The sequence below is a fragment of the Saccostrea cucullata genome, unplaced genomic scaffold (assembly GCF_032062105.1).
Source record: "Saccostrea cucullata isolate Sc308-1 unplaced genomic scaffold, CSIRO_AGI_Scuc_v1 ctg143, whole genome shotgun sequence".
NCBI classification, from domain to species: domain Eukaryota; kingdom Metazoa; phylum Mollusca; class Bivalvia; order Ostreida; family Ostreidae; genus Saccostrea; species Saccostrea cuccullata.
Genome location: NW_026937256.1, coordinates 675,238 through 695,352, shown reverse-complemented (window position 1 = coordinate 695,352; position 20,115 = coordinate 675,238). Strand labels below are relative to the sequence as shown.

The following is a 20,115-nucleotide window of genomic DNA, read 5'->3' as shown; positions in this document are numbered from 1 at the left end:
GGTGTTGTCTTTAACTTGAAATATGGTGGAATATAAGACTGGACCCTTTTGTGATTAAGAATATTACTTATATTAACAGCGACAATTCCTTTATTGGCATATTGAAGTATAAGTAAAAGACGGATTTTTCGCTGCATTTTCTTCAGTAAAACGTGCTATTTTTTTTATTTGCATGTATTAGTGTTAACCTTTCTTAAACGCAGGTATTATTACGACTTAAATTTGAATGCAGATATTACGACTTAAATTTGAATTGATATAGTTCGCACGTAAATATTCTGGAATACCTTTCTCTTGTCCATCACCAAATGCAGAACTATGAAGGGGGAGGTAATCAATAACAAGGTTGTATTACGAAATGAGACTTTGAATTCATACTGCTCATTTATTAAGATCGAGCTATGAAGAGATTTTTTATTACGTGTATATCAATTTTTAAATAGTATTTACATAGAGTGTACGAATTACTTAATCTGTATAATTCATAATTTCATTTTCACGTAAAAAGGAAAATAAAACGCTATTTATATGATTAACGTGGTATTTGTATTCTTTTGGAATCTTATTCTTTTAAAATTTTCAATATACTCTTTATTTTACATTCTAGAAGCTATTCTGAGTTCTTTTGCCTCCTCGTCAAAAATTGTCGAGGCATGGAAAATTGGTCTATCTTTCAACAAAATAGAAAAATTTATATGCCCGGGTTTATACTCCTTTTGCCAAGTAAATATATGAAGTTCGTCATTGGCCATACTTTCACCTACATAACTTATTGTCCATTGAAGGGAGGCGTACAGACACATGTCTTCCGTAAAGTGAACATAATGTCCATTTAAGGCTGCTTTGGTAGCGACATCCATGCAAAATTTAATGTAAGATGATTGGTTCACATGATTATTCCTGTCCGTATCACTGTGGTTTGGAATAACAGTGTATTTAAATGCATTGTCAGGAATCTCAGGCAAAGGTTCTTTCGACAAAACTGGAGGATTTGAGGATTTCATGAAAGATGCGTACATTTCATAGAACCAGTCTGGAAATACCATGGGCCGTCTTGTTTTCCTGCTCATTCTGACGAATTTCAGAAAATTCTCACCAAGAATTTCATTAGACGTTCCATCTTTTAATTGTATCCGATATAAGATTGACGTTTTTCCGACTTCCAGTAGCTCCATTTCAAATAACAGCTGAGTTTTCGACTTTAAAGTCATTTCGTGTAATTTGGGGTTGAGCTTCAACTGTTGTTTGACAATCACCATGCCTGCCTCTCGTCCATCAATTTTGGTAAAATTTAGAAATCCATTATACAAAGCAATTATTCGGGCGGCTTCAAACATCTTCGAAATACACCATACTGCCCAATGTCCTGTAGTTAAATTTGTTTTTAGTAAAAAAAAAAAAAAAAAAAAAAAATATATATATATATATATATATAGAACAGCAAAGTGACAATATATCAAACATTACTAATGGTTTCAATTTCTGATAATTGTCTTATATAAGTATATTTTCAAGATTAAATTTTGACGTATATTTATTTTATCAACATTTTATATATAAGAAATAATACCTGTTCTGTCAAAGTCTGCATAAGGAATCCCGAAAAATGAAACAGAGGCTGATGATTCAGTTGCCGATGATATTTTGTAACGTGACATTCTACCTGAAATGGAAGTATATATATTCATCTGATTTGTATATACTGTGAAATTATGTTTATAAGAGTTTATTTTTCAGATATCCAGCTTAGGTTTTAAAACTGTTTGATCATAATTATTAGCGAGCGCAGCGAGCGTCGCGAAGCGACGCTCGTAACTGCGAGCTCTAACGACAACGCCTAGGCGAAGAGAAAATTCGGACTACTACACATTCATTCTTTAGAATTTTTTGCCGCAGTAATTTTGACCCACAATGCATCACTTAGCAAAGTTGCGTTCTCGCGAGAATGACGGCAAATGTTCAACAAAAAGTTTACTCGCCTTGATTAAATGGATACATATTGAAGATAAATTGTAAACGTAACTTTTTTCATTAACTTTCAGCACTGATCAGTTTTTTCTTGGTATTTGTAACTTACATACGACGTCATGTGACGTCAGAGTCTAAACGCACCAAATGTCACGTGCGGTTTGACGAGCCCGATCTAAATTAAAACAATAGAAGAGTTTGCGCTCGCTCTAACGGTCGCACCGTCAACATATTATAATTCTCTTTCCTCCCTAGTATATAGCTGAGGTTTATAAAAAGTTACATTTAATACTAGTATAACCTGTACAAACCATTGTAAAAACTGTTTTCATTTGATTTTGTAGACCCTTTTCCTATGACATATTTTGTCTAGGAGTTATTCCCCTTAGACGCCATATTGTAGGGCAACATATCCAGATCCCTTCATTATTCAACCAAGTTCAATTTGTTATACTGGTTACAGAGGTAAAGATAAAACTATTTTGCTTATGAATATATGTTTGTCGAGGCTTCTATTAATTCATAATTTTAAAATTGTAAATATTTTCCCACATATCATCTAAAGTCAGTTAAAGTGCCCCAAAAAGTATCAAAAAACGGCTGAGGATTTTCAACTCGGAATACAAAGGAAATGTTTTAATTTTGATAGAACAATATTCGAATGATCAGAAAACACAGATGATAGCTCTTGAAAGGGTGTATTATATTCTGCACACATATGGAACATATCCAATGTAATTTTTGAAGTGAATTACGTTATTTCTTTCGATATTATTAAAAATTGAAATTATTTATTATGAAAGCATTCAAAATGGTGTTTCAAGTAGTCGTATTTGATAGAGATAAAATAACTATCCAATTAAAAACCATAGTGCAATTAAAAATTTTCAATATATTAAAAATTATTCCATATTTACATATAATTAATCTACGAAAAAAGAAAAATATGGATTTTGAGAAAATGGCATCTTATTTTTTCTTTGATTAGACTCGCATAGTCAAATTAACAAAAAAAATTGTATGTACTTGCATGAGTATACCTTTTACAAAATGACTCTCAAGTTTTTGCACTTTGAAATTCAGTGTAAACGTTTATTTTGAGACAAAAACAAAGTGTCTTCTTTGTAACGTAATTCACATTCATGACTAAAATCAAAGCTAATGATTGTTATTTGTTAAACAACTGCATTGTTACAAATTAGAATACAGAAAATAATTATAAATATTGCAATAGCTTCGCAATAGACATCATAATTATATATATCTACATTGTTATCATTGTAACACATCAATTAAAGTCATATTTCACACACCTTGTTACATGTTAGATGAAATAAAAAGCTGTATAATCTGAAAGTGCAAAATTACTACTTATTACAGATAATCTAAACATTATATCTACACGATCTCTGGCATCTCACCCAAGTTTGGTGGAATTAAGCATTAAATTATATTTCAAACTCAATATGTATTATAAATCAAACAATGTAACGTAATTCACATACCAGACTGTAACTATCAATATTGAGAAAAACATTTAAAGTAAGGAGAATTTTATTAATTAAGTGTGTTCTATGTAGTTCTTTAAACAAATTTTGGACCTTTTCTAGACCCTTTTACTATTGAAAAGATCTGTTTATTTCTGTATTGAGATGTTGGTGATTTTTAGGCCAATTATGAAATGGGTACATAATACTTTTTTTTCACGTTAGACCTCTTTTTCCAGGTAGTTATCTCCTTCTTTGGCCTTTTCCCACCACCAAAATTTCTTTCGAGGCTCAGCATTACTTATTTTCAAGTCATAATTTAAGATTAAAACTGTATTTATGTAATGTGTGAATTACGTTACACTGTTGTGGATTACGTTACACTATTATACAGGCCTTGTCAGAATTAAACGCCGAGCGAATCAATGTTTTATATTTATGATATCTTAGTAGAACATATATCCTTCATATTCAGAATGAAATTTCAATAGCACTGTTAACGATAAAATAGTTTTATTCGTTTAAAAGTCAAATTTTCAGTTTTAAACTAATTTTTAACACCACTGCATTAGTCAAAACCGCTCCCGCCTGTAAACTTCCTTTCTACTAGTTCCCGTATGATAAGCGATGACATTGAATTAAGACTCATGGTAATTTTGTTCCTAATTAAGATTATTTTACACCAAAAAGAAAATTGATCATAACGTAATTCACTATAACGTAGTTCACGGATTTCAACTTAAATTCAAATATAAAACTAATTACGCCAGTTTAAGGCATTGTCGATGTGTGATTTATAATGGGCATAAAGTGTGTATGTCAATCAGGATATTTGAAGTTCATAGCATTTAGGAACTGTGTGCAAGACCGCATAACGTAATTCACAATTAAATGCACAAATTGAAAGTTTTTAAAATTCGTGAATTTTTTTGGCACAAATGTTATCATTTGCCTGTAAATCGTTATTTTTTTTTTATTCTGATAATTTAATGATCAATTTTATCCATGTAACCTAACCGTTTTTGTCAGTTACAATTCCGTTAAAGCTGTGAGAAAATCGTAACGTAATCCACTGCATTGAATGGGACATTCATATTTCGCAGTGCAATTTTTTTTTCGGCTATCGCAGAGAAATTGTAAGTAAAAATGAGTTGTTTATCCCTTTTTTGTTACGAAATACAATATTAAGCCTTCTTCTTTGGTATTAGTAAATTATTTTTTCAAACCCGAACACAACCACCCTTGTTTGTGACATCCTGTTTTGATCAAATTAGGGTTATAAATCCTCTACTTTTGAAAAGTAAACGGGATCAATGCATTGTAATATCAATATTTTGAAATCGATCTTCACTTAACATCCCCCCAAACAACTAAAGATGCGGGGTTTTGTCTTAAAAACCGTTTGTGACATCAAAACCTAGTTTTGGGGCACTTTAACTGACTTTGGATGATATATTTCTTGCATGCATATTTAAAATTGGTTGCTGAAAGAGGTAAATTCACTACTTTGCCCTACAAGATGGCGGCTAAGGGGAATAACTCCTAGGCAAAATATGTCATAGGAAAAGGGTCTATTGAGATTTTTTTCACGTTCTTCGGTCCTCTGGATCTAAATATTGGGTTGAATAATCCAAAAGGTTTTCAAAAATGTCGCGAAAGTTTCAGAGTAAAGCATCTCTACCCACGGTAATTCTTCAAACTTTATCATTAATCAGGATTTATTAGTAAATCTCAAATTTTAAATATAAACACATACTATGCAAATTCTAATTGAATACTAGTATTGATCAACAAATATATATCTGTGTAAGGATAAAAACTATAATACATTAGGTATCCAAGTATTTGAAGAAAGTTGATTTTTTTTTATCTATACAGTACTCTATAAAGGTTCTTCTATTTACTTCAATTATTTTATGAATACATGATATAAAAAGCGGTTCATATCTTTTAAAACCATCATAAATCACTTTCATACATGTTTAAAAATAATACGTAAACATTCTTATCTTAGGCTAGATAAGAGGAAGCTATTGAATTTCTTTAAATGACTTATGAGCAACTTATTTAGAAGACCACTTCCAAGACTTCAAGGAACCTTGAATCATACTGAGGTGAGGAAATAAAAATGATTGCTTAGAAAGATTCCTACATGAATTTCAAGCTTTATTAAAATAAAACAGTAATCGATGTCCCTGACTGAGGAGCAGATACTCTTACATGTAAGTAGTTTGATACTTCTTTAAATTAAATATGGTCTGTAAAAACTCCGTAGAGACACCAGACCAAAATTTTGAGTATCTATCGATCTCGCTTGAATCTCTAACAGCTGCCAAATCACCGACATATAGCATGATTGACAATGTGATGATCTTACGCTGAAACGATGCAGTATGTGTACTCACAATTAACTGATGTCAGTATCCCAGAGCTATCAGGTTACTTGTCTGTAAAATAAAGCTTCAAGGAAATACTGTATTTTGACTGTTCAATTTAAATAAGGTGATAATGTAGTACTAAGTACAAACTTTAAGTTGACAAACGAGTTATCTTCCTTTGTTTACAGTTTTGTATGGAATACTAGTTTTGTCAAAATTATGGATACCTGATGTGGCGGAGCTCTGTTTGACACAAATGAGAACGCTGTGTTGTTGGAATTTGAATGGTCATCATTTATTATAAGATTATAATTAAATGACATAGCAAACAAAATATACAAACACATAATATAATATACAATTTAACACATTAGAAACAAACTCATATAGCAAAACGTTATTGAATCTAATTTCACAATATTATGCAATGAAGTACGCAAACATGTACACTAAGCAGAATGCATATTTCAGACCTAAACAGTGTCAAAGATGGGGCAACATCAGCTTCAAAAAGATTTGATCCGTCCATCCACCGCCATATATTTAAAATTGCAGGTTTAACATTACTGTTTCCAAAACGGAAAGTACTACATCAAGGACGTATATTCAAATAACTACACAGGAAAAATGTCCACATGTTAAACATATGTTTGACACATGTGGACATTTTTCCTGTGTAGAAGCACCTCTAAAAAGAAATCTATGCAATTTTCATTAACAAATAGCATCTCAATAAGAGAGCAAGGGCTTTTGACATGAATTCATGACCAGAGACTAGAATCTCTAGATACCAAGATATGGCAAATAATCTACATTCATGTAATGAACAAAAGTCCTCGGTCTCATGGTCAGAAACTAGAGAAAAAGTTTAGCCGATAACCAATGTCCATGTGTAACCAGAGGTCCCTAACGTTGTGGTCAGATGCTATATATGGAAATATAGGCAATAAGCAATATCAAGGTCTGCTCGGAGGACCCTCAGTGTCAATAACTAGATATGAAAATAGCTAATAACTAAGTTGTGACCAGAGGCCCCTGCCCTCGTGGTCATAGACTAGATATCCAAATATATCCAATAATCAATATCCAGTTGTGACCAGAAGCCCCTGTCATCATACACGGTCACTGACTCACTAGATATTCAAAATACATGTATATAACAAAGCCAATATCCAGTTGTGACCAGAAGCCCATGTCTTCATGGTCATAGACTAGATTACCAAATATATCTAGTAACTGATATCCAGTTGTGACCAGAAGCCTCATGGTCACAGGCTCGATATCCAAATATATCCAATAACCAATATTCATGTGTAACCATGCAGAGCCGATTTTTCTGCCCCCTTACCCTCCGAGTTAGTTCCCTTATTTGAACCTAAAATAAGAATGTTTCTCTAAATGTCAAATTTAATTGATTTCTTGTTTAGTGAAAAGTGAGATGAACCAGACAATTACCAAGTCCCTACATGCGTATTTTATGCTATCAGTAATTATTTTTTCTCCCCTTCTTAATTTGAAAAAGGGTGTTATAATAGAAAACTTTTACAGTTCATAAATATATCATTGATTAACAGATAGAAAGTATCACTTGATAACAAATACTTAAAAAAAAGAATATTTATCGGGCCAAAATAAAAAATACCTTTGTTTCCCCTAACGCGACCGACTCAACTAAATCGCACCGACTGAAAAGATTTTTTAAATATGATTATTTGATAAATTTTTTTTTATTATTAACCAAGTTTTATAAAATACAATTTTATCAAAATCAGTTTTTATCCGAACGGCCGACATTGTTCTACTGTGATTTCAAGCATTTGTTGGAAACAAAATGACGTCCAGATGTGATTACAGGGCATAAGGCCAAAATAAAAAATACCTTTGTTTCCCCTAACGCGACCGACTCAACTAAATCGCACCGACTGAAAAGATTTTTTAAATATGATTATTTGATAAATTTTTTTTTATTATTAACCAAGTTTTATAAAATACAATTTTATCAAAATCAGTTTTTATCCGAACGGCCGACATTGTTCTACTGTGATTTTCAAGCATTTGTTGGAAACAAAATGACGTCCAGATGTGATTACAGGGCATAAGCTCTTCATAAAACAATGGCGACGTCTCAATCTTATGCTTTTAGCAGGAATTGGAATTGGAATTCTTCACTCTTGAAACAATTCGGTAATAAAGTTACCATGACTAATTAAGAGTGTTTCGGAAGGGACGTTAAACAACAAACAAATAAACCTGTCTTTGAAGTTAAGGTACGTAATACATGGTAAGGCCCGCCTCATGAGTAGATGAGGGGCCCACCTAGTGAACACATCATTCAATTTCACTGCATTTTATTTAATTTGAGTTTTGATCTAATAATCAATTCATCTATGTTCCTATGTTTACTACAGTATATGTCATTATGGAACCATAGGAGTTGTTGTAAATATGGCTGCATATTCATCCTGATTAATATAATTCAGATGTCATTTCTTTACGTTTCTTCATGCCTTTATTTAGTGGTTAAATTCGTGACTATGACATTGTATATAGCATTTGTATCATTTGTAGATTCGGTTTGGTTTTATTAAATATTGTTAACATATTCTTTCCAAATAGTTTTGAAATCATGATTCAGCTTCCTGAGACGTTCAGTGTATTTTTCTTTAATTAGGCCCTTGAAGATTGGTTGTTTCTTTGCTTTTAATCCCTTCAAGATTTGTTTGGATGACATTTCCCATTGCTCCAAATTTAGACGTACTCAGCACTTTTTTGCCATTAGGCAGTGGGGGATCTTTTTTTAAGCCAGCATCTTCTGCGACACTGGACATAAGTTTTTATGGTCCCCTTTGAAGGACCGCTTTCAATGATACTCATTGGGATTTGAACCTGCGATGTAAAATTAGCCACTTACTTCTTAACTCCAAAGCAAAATGCTTCAGAACCACTGCAAATCTCATGACCCTCAAAAAGTACATTGATCGTCTATAAGCTCTGAAGGCTGATGGAAGGTTTGAAAAAATATACTCGTATGTCTATTCCTTGCGTATTTGAGAATCTTGTCTATTTTATTCAATTTATATAAATGTAATGGCATGAGATATTTCACAAGTTCAACTAAACAACAGTTGTAAATTAATTAATCATGAATTTTGTTTTTAAACGGCATATGTACGATACTTAGCATTTTGTTCACACATCGCTTTCTTTTGTACTTTTCTTATTTATAAAAGTTACTTTCCATTAAATTTAAGAATGTATTTTCAAAGCTGCTGTCAGAAAATAAAATTGTTTACCTACCTACCGACCCAACTTGAGAATTTAGGGTCGGGTTAGGGGAAACAAAGATGTTTTTAATTCCGGCCTGATCAACGTCATTTTTTTACGTGATTTTTTTTTCACATCTAGACTACAAATCGACATTAACTGTCATCCCTTTTTTCTGAATTTATTTTGACATTAAAAGACAAGTTCTCTGGATGCATATTATTTTCTGTAGCCAGTTTAAACATTTCTTAGGACTATACCATTTTTTTCAGGGGCAAAACTTCATAGAATGTTTGAAAAAGACCCCCCTCCCCCCTTTTGACGTCATTTTCAAAGCCTTATTTGTTTGGACACTCTATGCAAATTTACGATAAAATTTCATAGAACTTCCAGAATGAAGTAAAAATTTATTATTTTAGGCCGGAATTAAAAATATCTTTGTTTCCCCTAACCCGACCCTAAATTCTCAAGTTGGGTCGGTAGGTAGGTAAACAATTTTATTTTCTGACAGCAGCTTTGAAAATACATTCTTAAATTTAATGGAAAGTAACTTTTATAAATAAGAAAAGTACAAAAGAAAGCGATGTGTGAACAAAATGCTAAGTATCGTACATATGCCGTTTAAAAACAAAATTCATGATTAATTAATTTACAACTGTTGTTTAGTTGAACTTGTGAAATATCTCACGCCATTACATTTATATAAATTGAATAAAATAGACAAGATTCTCAAATACGCAAAGACCAGACATACGAGTATATTTTTTCAAACCTTCCATCAGCCTTCAGAGCTTATAGACGATCAATGTACTTTTTGAGGGTCATGAGATTTGCAGTGGTTCTGAAGCATTTTGCTTTGGAGTTAAGAAGTAAGTGGCTAATTTTAAATCGCAGGTTCAAATCCCAATGAGTATCATTGAAAGCGGTCCTTCAAAGGGGACCATAAAAACTTATGTCCAGTGTCGCAGAAGATGCTGGCTCAAAAAAAGATCCCCCACTGCCTAATGGCAAAAAAGTGCTGAGTACGTCTAAATTTGGAGCAATGGGAAATGTCATCCAAACAAATCTTGAAGGGATTAAAAGCAAAGAAACAACCAATCTTCAAGGGCCTAATTAAAGAAAAATACACTGAACGTCTCAGGAAGCTGAATCATGATTTCAAAACTATTTGGAAAGAATATGTTAACAATATTTAATAAAACCAAACCGAATCTACAAATGATACAAATGCTATATACAATGTCATAGTCACGAATTTAACCACTAAATAAAGGCATGAAGAAACGTAAAGAAATGACATCTGAATTATATTAATCAGGATGAATATGCAGCCATATTTACAACAACTCCTATGGTTCCATAATGACATATACTGTAGTAAACATAGGAACATAGATGAATTGATTATTAGATCAAAACTCAAATTAAATAAAATGCAGTGAAATTGAATGATGTGTTCACTAGGTGGGCCCCTCATCTACTCATGAGGCGGGCCTTACCATGTATTACGTACCTTAAATTCAAAGACAGGTTTATTTGTTTGTTGTTTAACGTCCCTTTCGAAAATTTATTCACTCCTATGGAGACGCCAAGACACCTCCGAAACACTCTTAATTAGTCATGGTAACTTTATTACCGAATTGTTTCAAGAGTGAAGAATTCCAATTCCAATTCCTGCTAAAAGCATAAGATTGAGACGTCGCCATTGTTTATGAAGAGCTTATGCCCTGTAATCACATCTGGACGTCATTTTGTTTCCAACAAATGCTTGAAAATCACAGTAGAACAATGTCGGCCGTTCGGATAAAAACTGATTTTGATAAAATTGTATTTTATAAAACTTGGTTAATAATAAAAAAAAATTTATCAAATAATCATATTTAAAAAATCTTTTCAGTCGGTGCGATTTAGTTGAGTCGGTCGCGTTAGGGGAAACAAAGGTATTTTTTATTTTGGCCCCATGTATTGTAGATATCGAACTCCCAAAAGCAAAATATGCTGGAACAATCAAGCGAGGATCTCTCCCAATGTATAATCCATGTGAAATATTATAATCATTGAAAGCCGTTGTTCATGACATTGTAAAGTCATGTAACCAAGGCAGTTTTAAGTCCGTACTCAGCTCCAGGCAATCTCATCAAAATAAGTTTATTGGGTAGAAGAAGCGGACAATGAAAAAAATGACGTTGTCGGACGTCATGAAACTAAATGGTGACAGGGCCGCGTGATTATATAATGTCGTTTTTATTTTATAATAATTTGGCAAATAATGAACGTATTAAGCTAAAATTTTCAATATTTCTTTATTTTTTTATTTTGTTGTTGTTGTTTTATGTTCCAAAGAAATTTTGAAAGCACAGACTACATAGTACTAATTTTATATCCTCAGTCCTCGAACTTTTTAATAACCCCTCGTAAATATAATATTTACCTTCTTCGAGTGAAAGAGTAAAAGGGGCATACATAGAGTCAAATTATTAATTTTGTGTCATACATTATCAATCTAAAGAATTATCAAAACCATGATAATTGTGAAATTGCTACAAATTTAATAGATTCTTTAATGCTTCTAGTACTTTTTAAGCAGCAAAAAGTACAAAATATAAATCCCGAAAGAAAAAAAAAGTTTAATAATATGTTGCCTGACATTTTGAGATAACATTTTCAGAATAGCATTTTCAACTTATAGTGGTAAACTGTTTTCGCATTATCAGTTGACGACAAGTTGACGGTTAGCTACACATTTTCTTATGGTTCAACCCATCTTTCGCAGTTTTTCCCCCGCTTTCACTGAAAGTGGGGGATATTAAGTTGGGTCTGTCTGTCTGTTCGTCCATTCTGTGGCCGAAGGAAGACCCCTATTGATTTTGAGGTAAAAGGGTCAAAGTTCAAGGTCGAAATTTAAATTTATACATTCCACATTCCATCTGTGTGTATAACACTTTCGTTTCCGGGCGATATCTCAAGAAGATATTTAGCTTCTGCAATGAAAATTTATATCAAAACTCCCTAGGTCCTCTCTCATCCCTCTCAAGGTGTACCATCCCGTTTGTTTTATTAGTATTTATTCAATACAATAAATTTTATTGTATTAAAATTGCCGCTTGACACTATTTTTAGCTTAGAGGCACGTGGAGAGTTATTACGTATAATACAGGTTGTCGGTGGACTTTTTATTCTTATTACATCTCTACGAACTGTTCAGTAAAGGCTTAATTAGACACCATGCATTTTGTGTAAAATTTTGACAATATCAACCGTGAATATATACATGTATATGAGGTCCGTGTAATACTTATTAATTCAAATTTCTAAAATGATTTGAAGCCGGAATCCCTCACATGTCAACTGAGAGACATACCCCTACACCATGGAGCAACTTGACTAAACACCCAAAAGGTAAAAAGTGGTTTAGAATAGTAAAATTTGAGTGTTTGAATAAAATTTCTAAATTTCTAAAAATTTTAAACGTTTGAAAGTTGAAATTTAAAAGATTAAAGTAAATTTTAAATTATCAAAATATGTTTCAGAAGTTTGGACAGTTAAGCGTACACTTTCTGAACAAACAGCAGATTAAAAAACTCAACAGTTTAGAATACAAAAATTGTTTTTAGAAATTGCAATTTTAAATATTTCAGGCAAAAATCTAAAACATTAAAATTCTAAAACCTGTTTGGAAATTTGATAATTTAGATTTTTGAAGTAAAATATTAAATTTTAATGTACCAAATGAGTGTGAGCTTTTGAAATTTAGAAATTTTAACTAATATATTAATATTTTAAAACTCATATATAATCATGTGATGTTTGCATACGATTTACGATTTAATCAAGTGGATACATGTAGGGGTATGTCTCTCACTTGATATGTGAGAGGTCCATGGTTCAAATCCCAGATAATTCATTTTTTTAAAAATACTTTTTTCACTTTTAAATGATCGTATTCATGCAGCACGTGAAATGAAACAGGTGTGATGTCTGGCTTGTAAAAAACTAATAAATCACCAGTCCAATGTGATAAATGTTCTATATAAAAAGAATCTTCTATACACGTAAGAAAGAATAAGCAATTACATCTTTAAACCCATATTGCATTTTTTATTTGCTTCAATATACATGTATACATTTAAAAATTCTACGAATTCGAGGGGGTGTGAATTTGTTCTATTTGCATCAATACACTTGAGTTAAGAATCAGAATGTTTGTATCAGAATAATTTTCACCATATAATGAGTGTAATCACAAGATGTGTACTTCTGAATTTCATTTTCTTTTCATTTAAAAAAAGATATTTATCATTATATTAATTTGTTTCTTTTCCATATTATCGCTCACAATAACTGGATAAAGCGTAAACATATTCTGATTAAGCTGAGCAAGTCAATAATTCTAGCGCTTTACACATTCCGATGGCAGAATTTCTGCCATTTGATCTCATATTTCAGTTGAACCCTTTTGACAAAAAAAAAAGATTGTTTTATTCAATAATGAATCAATACACAAAATAAAATGTGTTTTCACAATTTGTGCCAATGTATTTTCTCTTTTGCGATTTTACCAAATATTGTTGATGCATAGAAAATTAGATTGCCATTTCGTTCGATAGCAAATTGTATGTTGTCGGGAGTGTGTTCTTTTTGCCATGTAAATATAGTCAACTGATCACCAGCAATACTCTCCCCCACATAACTAATAGTCCATTGTATTGAGGGGTATAAACACATATCTCTTGTGTAATGTTCATAATACCCATTCAACGATGCACTCGTTGCTGCGTCCATGCAGAATCGAATATATGAGGATTGATTCAGGTGACAATTAACATCCTCGTCGCTGTGCCCTGGAATGACGTCATATTTATAAGCATTCTTGGGAATTTCTGGTAACTCTTCCTTTTCAGTACTTGGATGTCCAGGAATATTCATGAAAGCTGCATACTTTTTGTAAAACCATTCAGGAAATGAAGACGACCGCCGCGTTGTCCGATTTATTCTTACTATTTTCATAAAATTTTCTCCAAGAATTTTCCCTGTGGTCCCATTTTTTAAATTAGTAACTATTGTGAAGGAAGTTTGTTTCAATTGTATAAGTTCTACATCAAAGTTTAATTTCATCGCTGGTGTTAAACTCGCTCTTTGTAACTCAGGATCTAAATTCAACTGTTGCTTGATAATGGCTAATGCATGGTCCTCGTCAACTATTTTTCTATAGTCCACGAACCCAGCAAGAAGTGAGAGCAAGCGTGCAGCTTCAAACATTTTGGAAATTCTCCAGACAGCCCAGTGTCCTATTTAAATTGAAAACGGTTTGCATAACTACAAGTAAGCTGGTTTCATTCGTATAGCATTTTAAAAAATATTTGAATTTATGTTAACATCTCACAGTTTATTATTTTTTTTATGGTAACACAGCACAATTATTAATAAGATCCAATGTGTGCCATTTAATAAATCTTGTATACCCTTATGCTCCGACGTTATAATGTTAACATCATTATTAAAAAGATTTAATAATTTATAAAAAGATTTAGCAAAATTTCTTATAAAACAAGTCTAACCTGTTCTGTCGATATCGGAGTACGGAATCCCGATAAAATTCAGTGAGGCTGTTGGCCCACTAATACTGGTAATCCTCGACTGAGACATTTTGTCGGATTGGATTTAGCAACACCTATATAGTCTGTCAGAAATAAAGAAGAAATAACTAAAATAACTATATTACATTTTTTTTATTTTTATGATTTTTATTATTTAGATCTATATAATTTCTAAAACCGAAAAAAAAATGCATTCCAAAGAACAAGGAGAGCAGGGTCTGAAATATTACTTGAGTATAGGTGTTACAACAGTATTTTGTTTATGGATCTATTCTGCATAAAATGCTGAGGTGTCACACATTTTTACGGAAGTCTTCTGGTTTTATCAATCGAAACATGCATGCACACACATATTACTCCACTTATACCCCATACCATTTCATATATTTACATTTTAAATCTTTGTATATTGAAAATTCTTTTAAGAAATATTTTGAAAAGTTCAATTTCATATCAAACGTTTTAATACTGAAAAAAACCTATTTATTGTCTATGAAAAGCTAAGTCAGAAGCGTTTGAGGTGCAGACAGGGGTTAGACAAGGCTGTTTGTCGTCAACAATGACGTTTCTAGTGGTAGTGGACTGGATCATGCAGGAAAAAACTAGAGATAGCAAGAGAGGAGTCCAGTGGAATTTCACTCAGTGTTTGGAAGACCTCGACTTTGCATACGATCTCTGCCTTATTCCCCAGAAGTATGAACATATGCAGCTCAAGACAAATAGCTTAAAAGCTTGCAAAGGAAGAAGAGCAAAGACAGGTCTACAGGTGAACAATGACAAGACAGAGGTAATGCGACTCCACAACAAACAGCAAACCCCAATCACGGTTGGAGAACACAACCTGAAAGACGTAGACTCCTTTACATACATAGGCAGCATCGTCAAAACCACTGGTGGAACAGATGAAGACATAAAAGCAAAAATTAATCAAGCAAGTCACGTCTTCATCAACCTCAAGCCTGTCTGGAGTTCAACAACACTGTCCACACGCATAAAACTTCGTATCTATAACATCAATGTTAAGTTTGTGCTCCTCTACGCGTCTGAAACATGGAGAGTCACCAACACCATCTCCAACAAACTACAAACCTTCGCAAACAGATGTCTGCGCCACATAATAAACATCAGGTGGCCAGAAAATATAAACAACAAGAACCTGTGGGAAACAACAAATCAAGACCAATCACTGAGCAAATAGCCTGTAAAAAGAGGCGGTGGATTGGGCATACCCTCCGAAAAGCATCGGGAGACATTACACGGCTTGCAATCGATTGGAACCCCCATGCCAAACGGCGTCCCAGGACAACTTGACGAAGGTCATGTGGAGAGGAGACATAGCTGGGAAGAATTGCAAAAGGCTGCTCAAAGCAGAGTGCGATGGAGGAATGTTAGCGAAGCCCTATGTTCCACCAGGAACCAAAAGGATCCATGATGTCTATGAAAATAATAAGTCTGTTTTCCTTCCATATTTAATTGCCTTATTTCTTTAAAAAATGGCCACTAACACATATTTTTCTTCTTTGTATTTTTTCAAATACTGAATACTTTATTTTTTTCAAATACTGAATACTCAGTACTTTAAATTAAGTTTTTTTAATTGTTAAATTTACTTCGCTGTATTTGACAGGAAATAATACAGAATTCTATGTTTGATTCCAAAATTTTGACTTAAATATTGCAAACTTGAATGCTATTCGTATTTTTTAAAAAAAAACTAAAATGTATACAATTTTGCAAGCACTGGGTACATATAAAAGATTCCTAAAAGTTTGGTTTTTGACTTTTTACAAGAACCGTATGGACGTGTTTCAACCTAAGATAGTCTATTTCCTGTTTGATTTATTTGTGAAAAAACTACATTTAGTTGGCATTATTCCACACTTTTGCAGATAAAAGAGCAAACAATTTAAAATTGTGGCGCAAATTTAACTTTTAAAAAATTATGGTTCTTTGTTTCTATGGCAACGTCAGCCAACTATGGTCTTGGAAATTTTAATCCCTAGATTAAAACTCTGAAAACACATACAGTATTTATCCAAACGCCTGTGTACTTATCATAATCACCCTTTTTTGTTTCAACTGCAACAATGAAAAACATGGACCAAATTTAAAGAACCAATTTTTCGCTTGCAAAAAAGTTGTCTGGAGATAAAAATTTGTCTAGAGATGTAAATGGAAACCCTTGATTTTTCGTTCCATAGACATAGCAATGAACACCTTTATAATTTTGATGAAAAAAATTCTATGTGTAAACTAGAGGTACTGTCAGCAATGAGCTCACTAAATTACACCCCCACCCTTCCTCGCCTGCCATATGGTTATAATGGCAGAGCCAATGATGTACACTGGGAGACCCGAAATAAGATCAAAAATTGAAAAATAGGATGCACACAATGGTATTAGGGCTATTCCAGAAAAAAAATATATAGGGGGTTAGAAGGCACTTTTATTTTTACCCTCACCACCCATACATTTTTAATTGCTTTCTCCCCCACCGCCTATCTAAATAAAAATGCTTTTGATACAACCACCCATCTTAATTTAAAATAATTTTCTAGAGAATTGTGTTCTAAGTTATGTATATATAAAATAAAATTGTTGTACAGGAACTACTACTTTTTTCATGCATTTGCACTTTATGTGACTTGAAATGAATGTTCACTTTTAGGATCTATCCAAATCAGGGCCTTGTTTAAAAAAAAAAACTTGATAAATATGAAAATATAAATGTACTGCAAAAAACTTTCATTTCTTTTTCATTACTTTGAAAATGGTTTTAATCTTTTGTAAAACAGGTCACAAGGTTCCTGCTATAGCGAGCCTATAGGTTAAAAATGTACCCGTTTAGGTATGTCACATGCCACTGAAAGCCCTGTAAATTATAATGATTTGTATATATCCGTTCCTATGCTTGACTTTGCAATCCGTAAAGTTCAAGTAAAACTAATACATGTTAGGGTACAGAAATGATATTTCTATACTTAATAAAAATATAATTATATTGTGAATTATAGCCTATCCTTACGTTGTTTAAACCTTCTTCACAACAAAAAATTCCCGTTTTGTTTTGTTTTGTTTTTTTTTTGGGGGGGGGAGGGGGGGCACTAAAGTTGTGAAGGACATTGTCTAGTTAGTGAGAAATGTAAAGAAAAGAGATACGAAGTCTCAATCCCAATCCAGCCTAAAAACTACAGACACTTGTTGCTAAAATGTATTTCTTAATTCATCTTTTTATTATGGGTTAAAATATATTCAAGGTAATACTCAACAGGTTAAGGACTGGTATGTAATTGACATAATTATTTTATTGTTACAAACTCATATCTGAACATTATTTTACTTCGTATTTAGTATAAGGTAAAATATTAATTGACTTGCAGTTGCAAACTCCATAAACAGTGATAAACATGCTCTTAAATGTTTATTATCAGAAACGTTTTTTTTCCTACTTTCGGTTTAAAATAAAATGATCTCTCTGATTGTTTATCATATCATTTAATTTACCAATGTAATCACGTTTGATTAAACTGCTGGAAAGAAACTTGAGCACGGAGTCCAGAAAACAAAGAATCCGTGTCCCAATCCTCCACTGTCATTACAGTCATGCTTCTACATTTATCTGCCCTTGCTTCGATTCTACTTTCACTTTCATGGTAAACACACTTTACAAATATATTTTTTTTAAAAATAAATATCTATGATTACTGGTTTATACAAAATGATAGGAAAAAAGTTCTTTGCAGTCGATAATTTGTGAGGATAAGTGCAACCACCCATCTAAAAATATTTCGGTTGAAGACATACATGCAAATTTAATCACTCCCGTCCCCATTACCCATACAAAAATATATGAAGTGCTGTCCAACCCTCCCATACATTTTTTTTTTCTGGAATAGCCTTTATATAATAAGGAAACGGTGAAAGTATCATACAATTTTATTCAGTGGTATAGGGGGAGTTGCGGATAAAAGTTGCAAGGATATCCTTCGATCTGTATTATAGAAATATAGGCTGTGTCCATGTTTTGCTCTAGGAAACCCAAAATATATGTCCGATCAAAAAATAAAATGGCATGTGCACAATAGCACAATATAACAAAGATTCTGTGAACGTTTCATTAAATTTCAATCAGTGGTAAAAGAGCTAGGAGGTGCGGATATAAGAAATTGGTACCCCAAAACGTAATACACGGACGTACAGACAGACGGACGGACGGACATCCCGATAACTATATACCCTCCCACTTTTCAAGCGGGTGTATAATGAATGCATCTGGACTTGGTTAATATCCATGAAGTTTCAACGAGATTGCACTTGCACCAAAATACAACAATAACAATGTTTAACCTGACTTCGTTCAGGCTGTTTTAAAATACCGGTACAGTTTGTGGAAAAGTGTATACTCACCATGGACCTGAAGTATACCAAAGCTAACTGGACTAGTTGACTTTTAATGTGTAACGCAAAAAGAGCTGTCTATCGTTAATAAGGTGATAATGTAGAACGAATCACGGGATTAAAGTTCAGAAACGAGTTATCTTCCTTTGTTTACGTTTTAGCTCACCTGAGCCGAAGGCTCTTGAAAGTGAGCTTTTCTGATCATATTTTTGTCAGGCGTCCGTCTGTCTGTCTGTCCGTCCGTCTGTAAACTTTTCACATTTTCGACTTCTTGTTAAAATGAAGGGCCAAGCCTCCTTCCAAGGGGAATTTATGACATCTTTTAAAATCTTCTCAAGAACCATCGGGCTAGGAAAATAAAAAGGTAGTGTAGACTGAAGTTTGTTCAAATCATTTCCCCTGGGATAGTGTGGGGCCACGATGCACAATCAAAGTTTTACAGAGGAAAAATCCTGAAAATCTTCATAATTGGTCATATTTATATGAAAGCATCCTCAGATAGTGTAAATTCAAATTTTTCAAATCATGACCCCGGGGGTAAGGTGAGGCCACAATGAACAATCAAAGTTTTACATAGGAATAGACATGAAAAGTCTTAATTACAGTAAAGCCATGATTGGCTAGATTTAAATGGAAGTATGCTTAGGTAGTGAAGATTCAAATTTGTTCAAATCATGACCCCCGGGGTTAGGGTGGGGGCCACAATAGACGATCAAAGTTTTACATTGGAATTTATAGGTAAAATCTTTAAAAATCTTCTCAAGAATAGCAAAGTCATGATTGATCATATTTAATTTATATGGAAGCATCCTCAGATAGTGTACAATCAAATTTATTCAAATCATGACCCCCAGGGGTAGGACAGGGCTACAATAAACTGATTACAATTTTACATAAGAATATACATGTACAGGAGAAAAATTCTCTTCTCAAGAACAGAAAAGCCATGTTTAGTCATATTGATATGGAACCATCCTTAGGTAGTGTAGATTCAAGTTTGTTCAAATCATGATCCAAGGGAAT

At 32.8% G+C, this 20,115-nt stretch overlaps 3 protein-coding genes across 3 annotated transcripts; 1 reads left to right on the top strand and 2 right to left on the bottom strand.

Annotated features, from left to right (window-relative positions):
- Positions 1–423: 423 nt before the first annotated feature.
- On the bottom strand, positions 424–5,942 carry LOC134247616 (uncharacterized). The gene is made up of 3 exons (XM_062729947.1): positions 5,861–5,942; positions 1,571–1,663; positions 424–1,366 (listed from the first exon to the last, which is right to left on the bottom strand). The coding sequence occupies exons 2-3, from the start codon at positions 1,656–1,658 to the stop codon at positions 597–599; spliced, it is 858 nt and encodes a 285-aa protein (XP_062585931.1). The 5' UTR covers positions 1,659–1,663; positions 5,861–5,942; the 3' UTR covers positions 424–596.
- Positions 5,943–13,171: 7,229 nt separating this feature from the next.
- On the bottom strand, positions 13,172–19,189 carry LOC134247615 (uncharacterized). Its single transcript, XM_062729946.1, has 3 exons — positions 19,102–19,189; positions 14,656–14,777; positions 13,172–14,385 (listed from the first exon to the last, which is right to left on the bottom strand). Exons 2-3 carry the CDS (start codon positions 14,741–14,743, stop codon positions 13,616–13,618), a joined length of 858 nt encoding a protein of 285 aa, XP_062585930.1. The 5' UTR covers positions 14,744–14,777; positions 19,102–19,189; the 3' UTR covers positions 13,172–13,615.
- Positions 15,254–15,892, top strand: LOC134247650 (uncharacterized). Its single transcript, XM_062729989.1, has one exon. It carries the CDS (start codon positions 15,254–15,256, stop codon positions 15,890–15,892), a length of 639 nt encoding a protein of 212 aa, XP_062585973.1.
- Positions 19,190–20,115: the final 926 nt, after the last annotated feature.

Coding starts and splice junctions, on each gene's coding strand:
- LOC134247616 (XM_062729947.1), bottom strand. CDS start 1,658: ATGTCACGTTACAAAATATCATCGGCAACTGAATCATCAGCCTCTGTT. Junction 1,367..1,570: donor TGCAGACTTTGACAGAACAG/GTATTATTTCTT, acceptor ATTTAACTACAG/GACATTGGGCAGTATGGTGT.
- LOC134247615 (XM_062729946.1), bottom strand. CDS start 14,743: ATGTCTCAGTCGAGGATTACCAGTATTAGTGGGCCAACAGCCTCACTG. Junction 14,386..14,655: donor CTCCGATATCGACAGAACAG/GTTAGACTTGTT, acceptor CAATTTAAATAG/GACACTGGGCTGTCTGGAGA.
- LOC134247650 (XM_062729989.1), top strand. CDS start 15,254: ATGACGTTTCTAGTGGTAGTGGACTGGATCATGCAGGAAAAAACTAGA.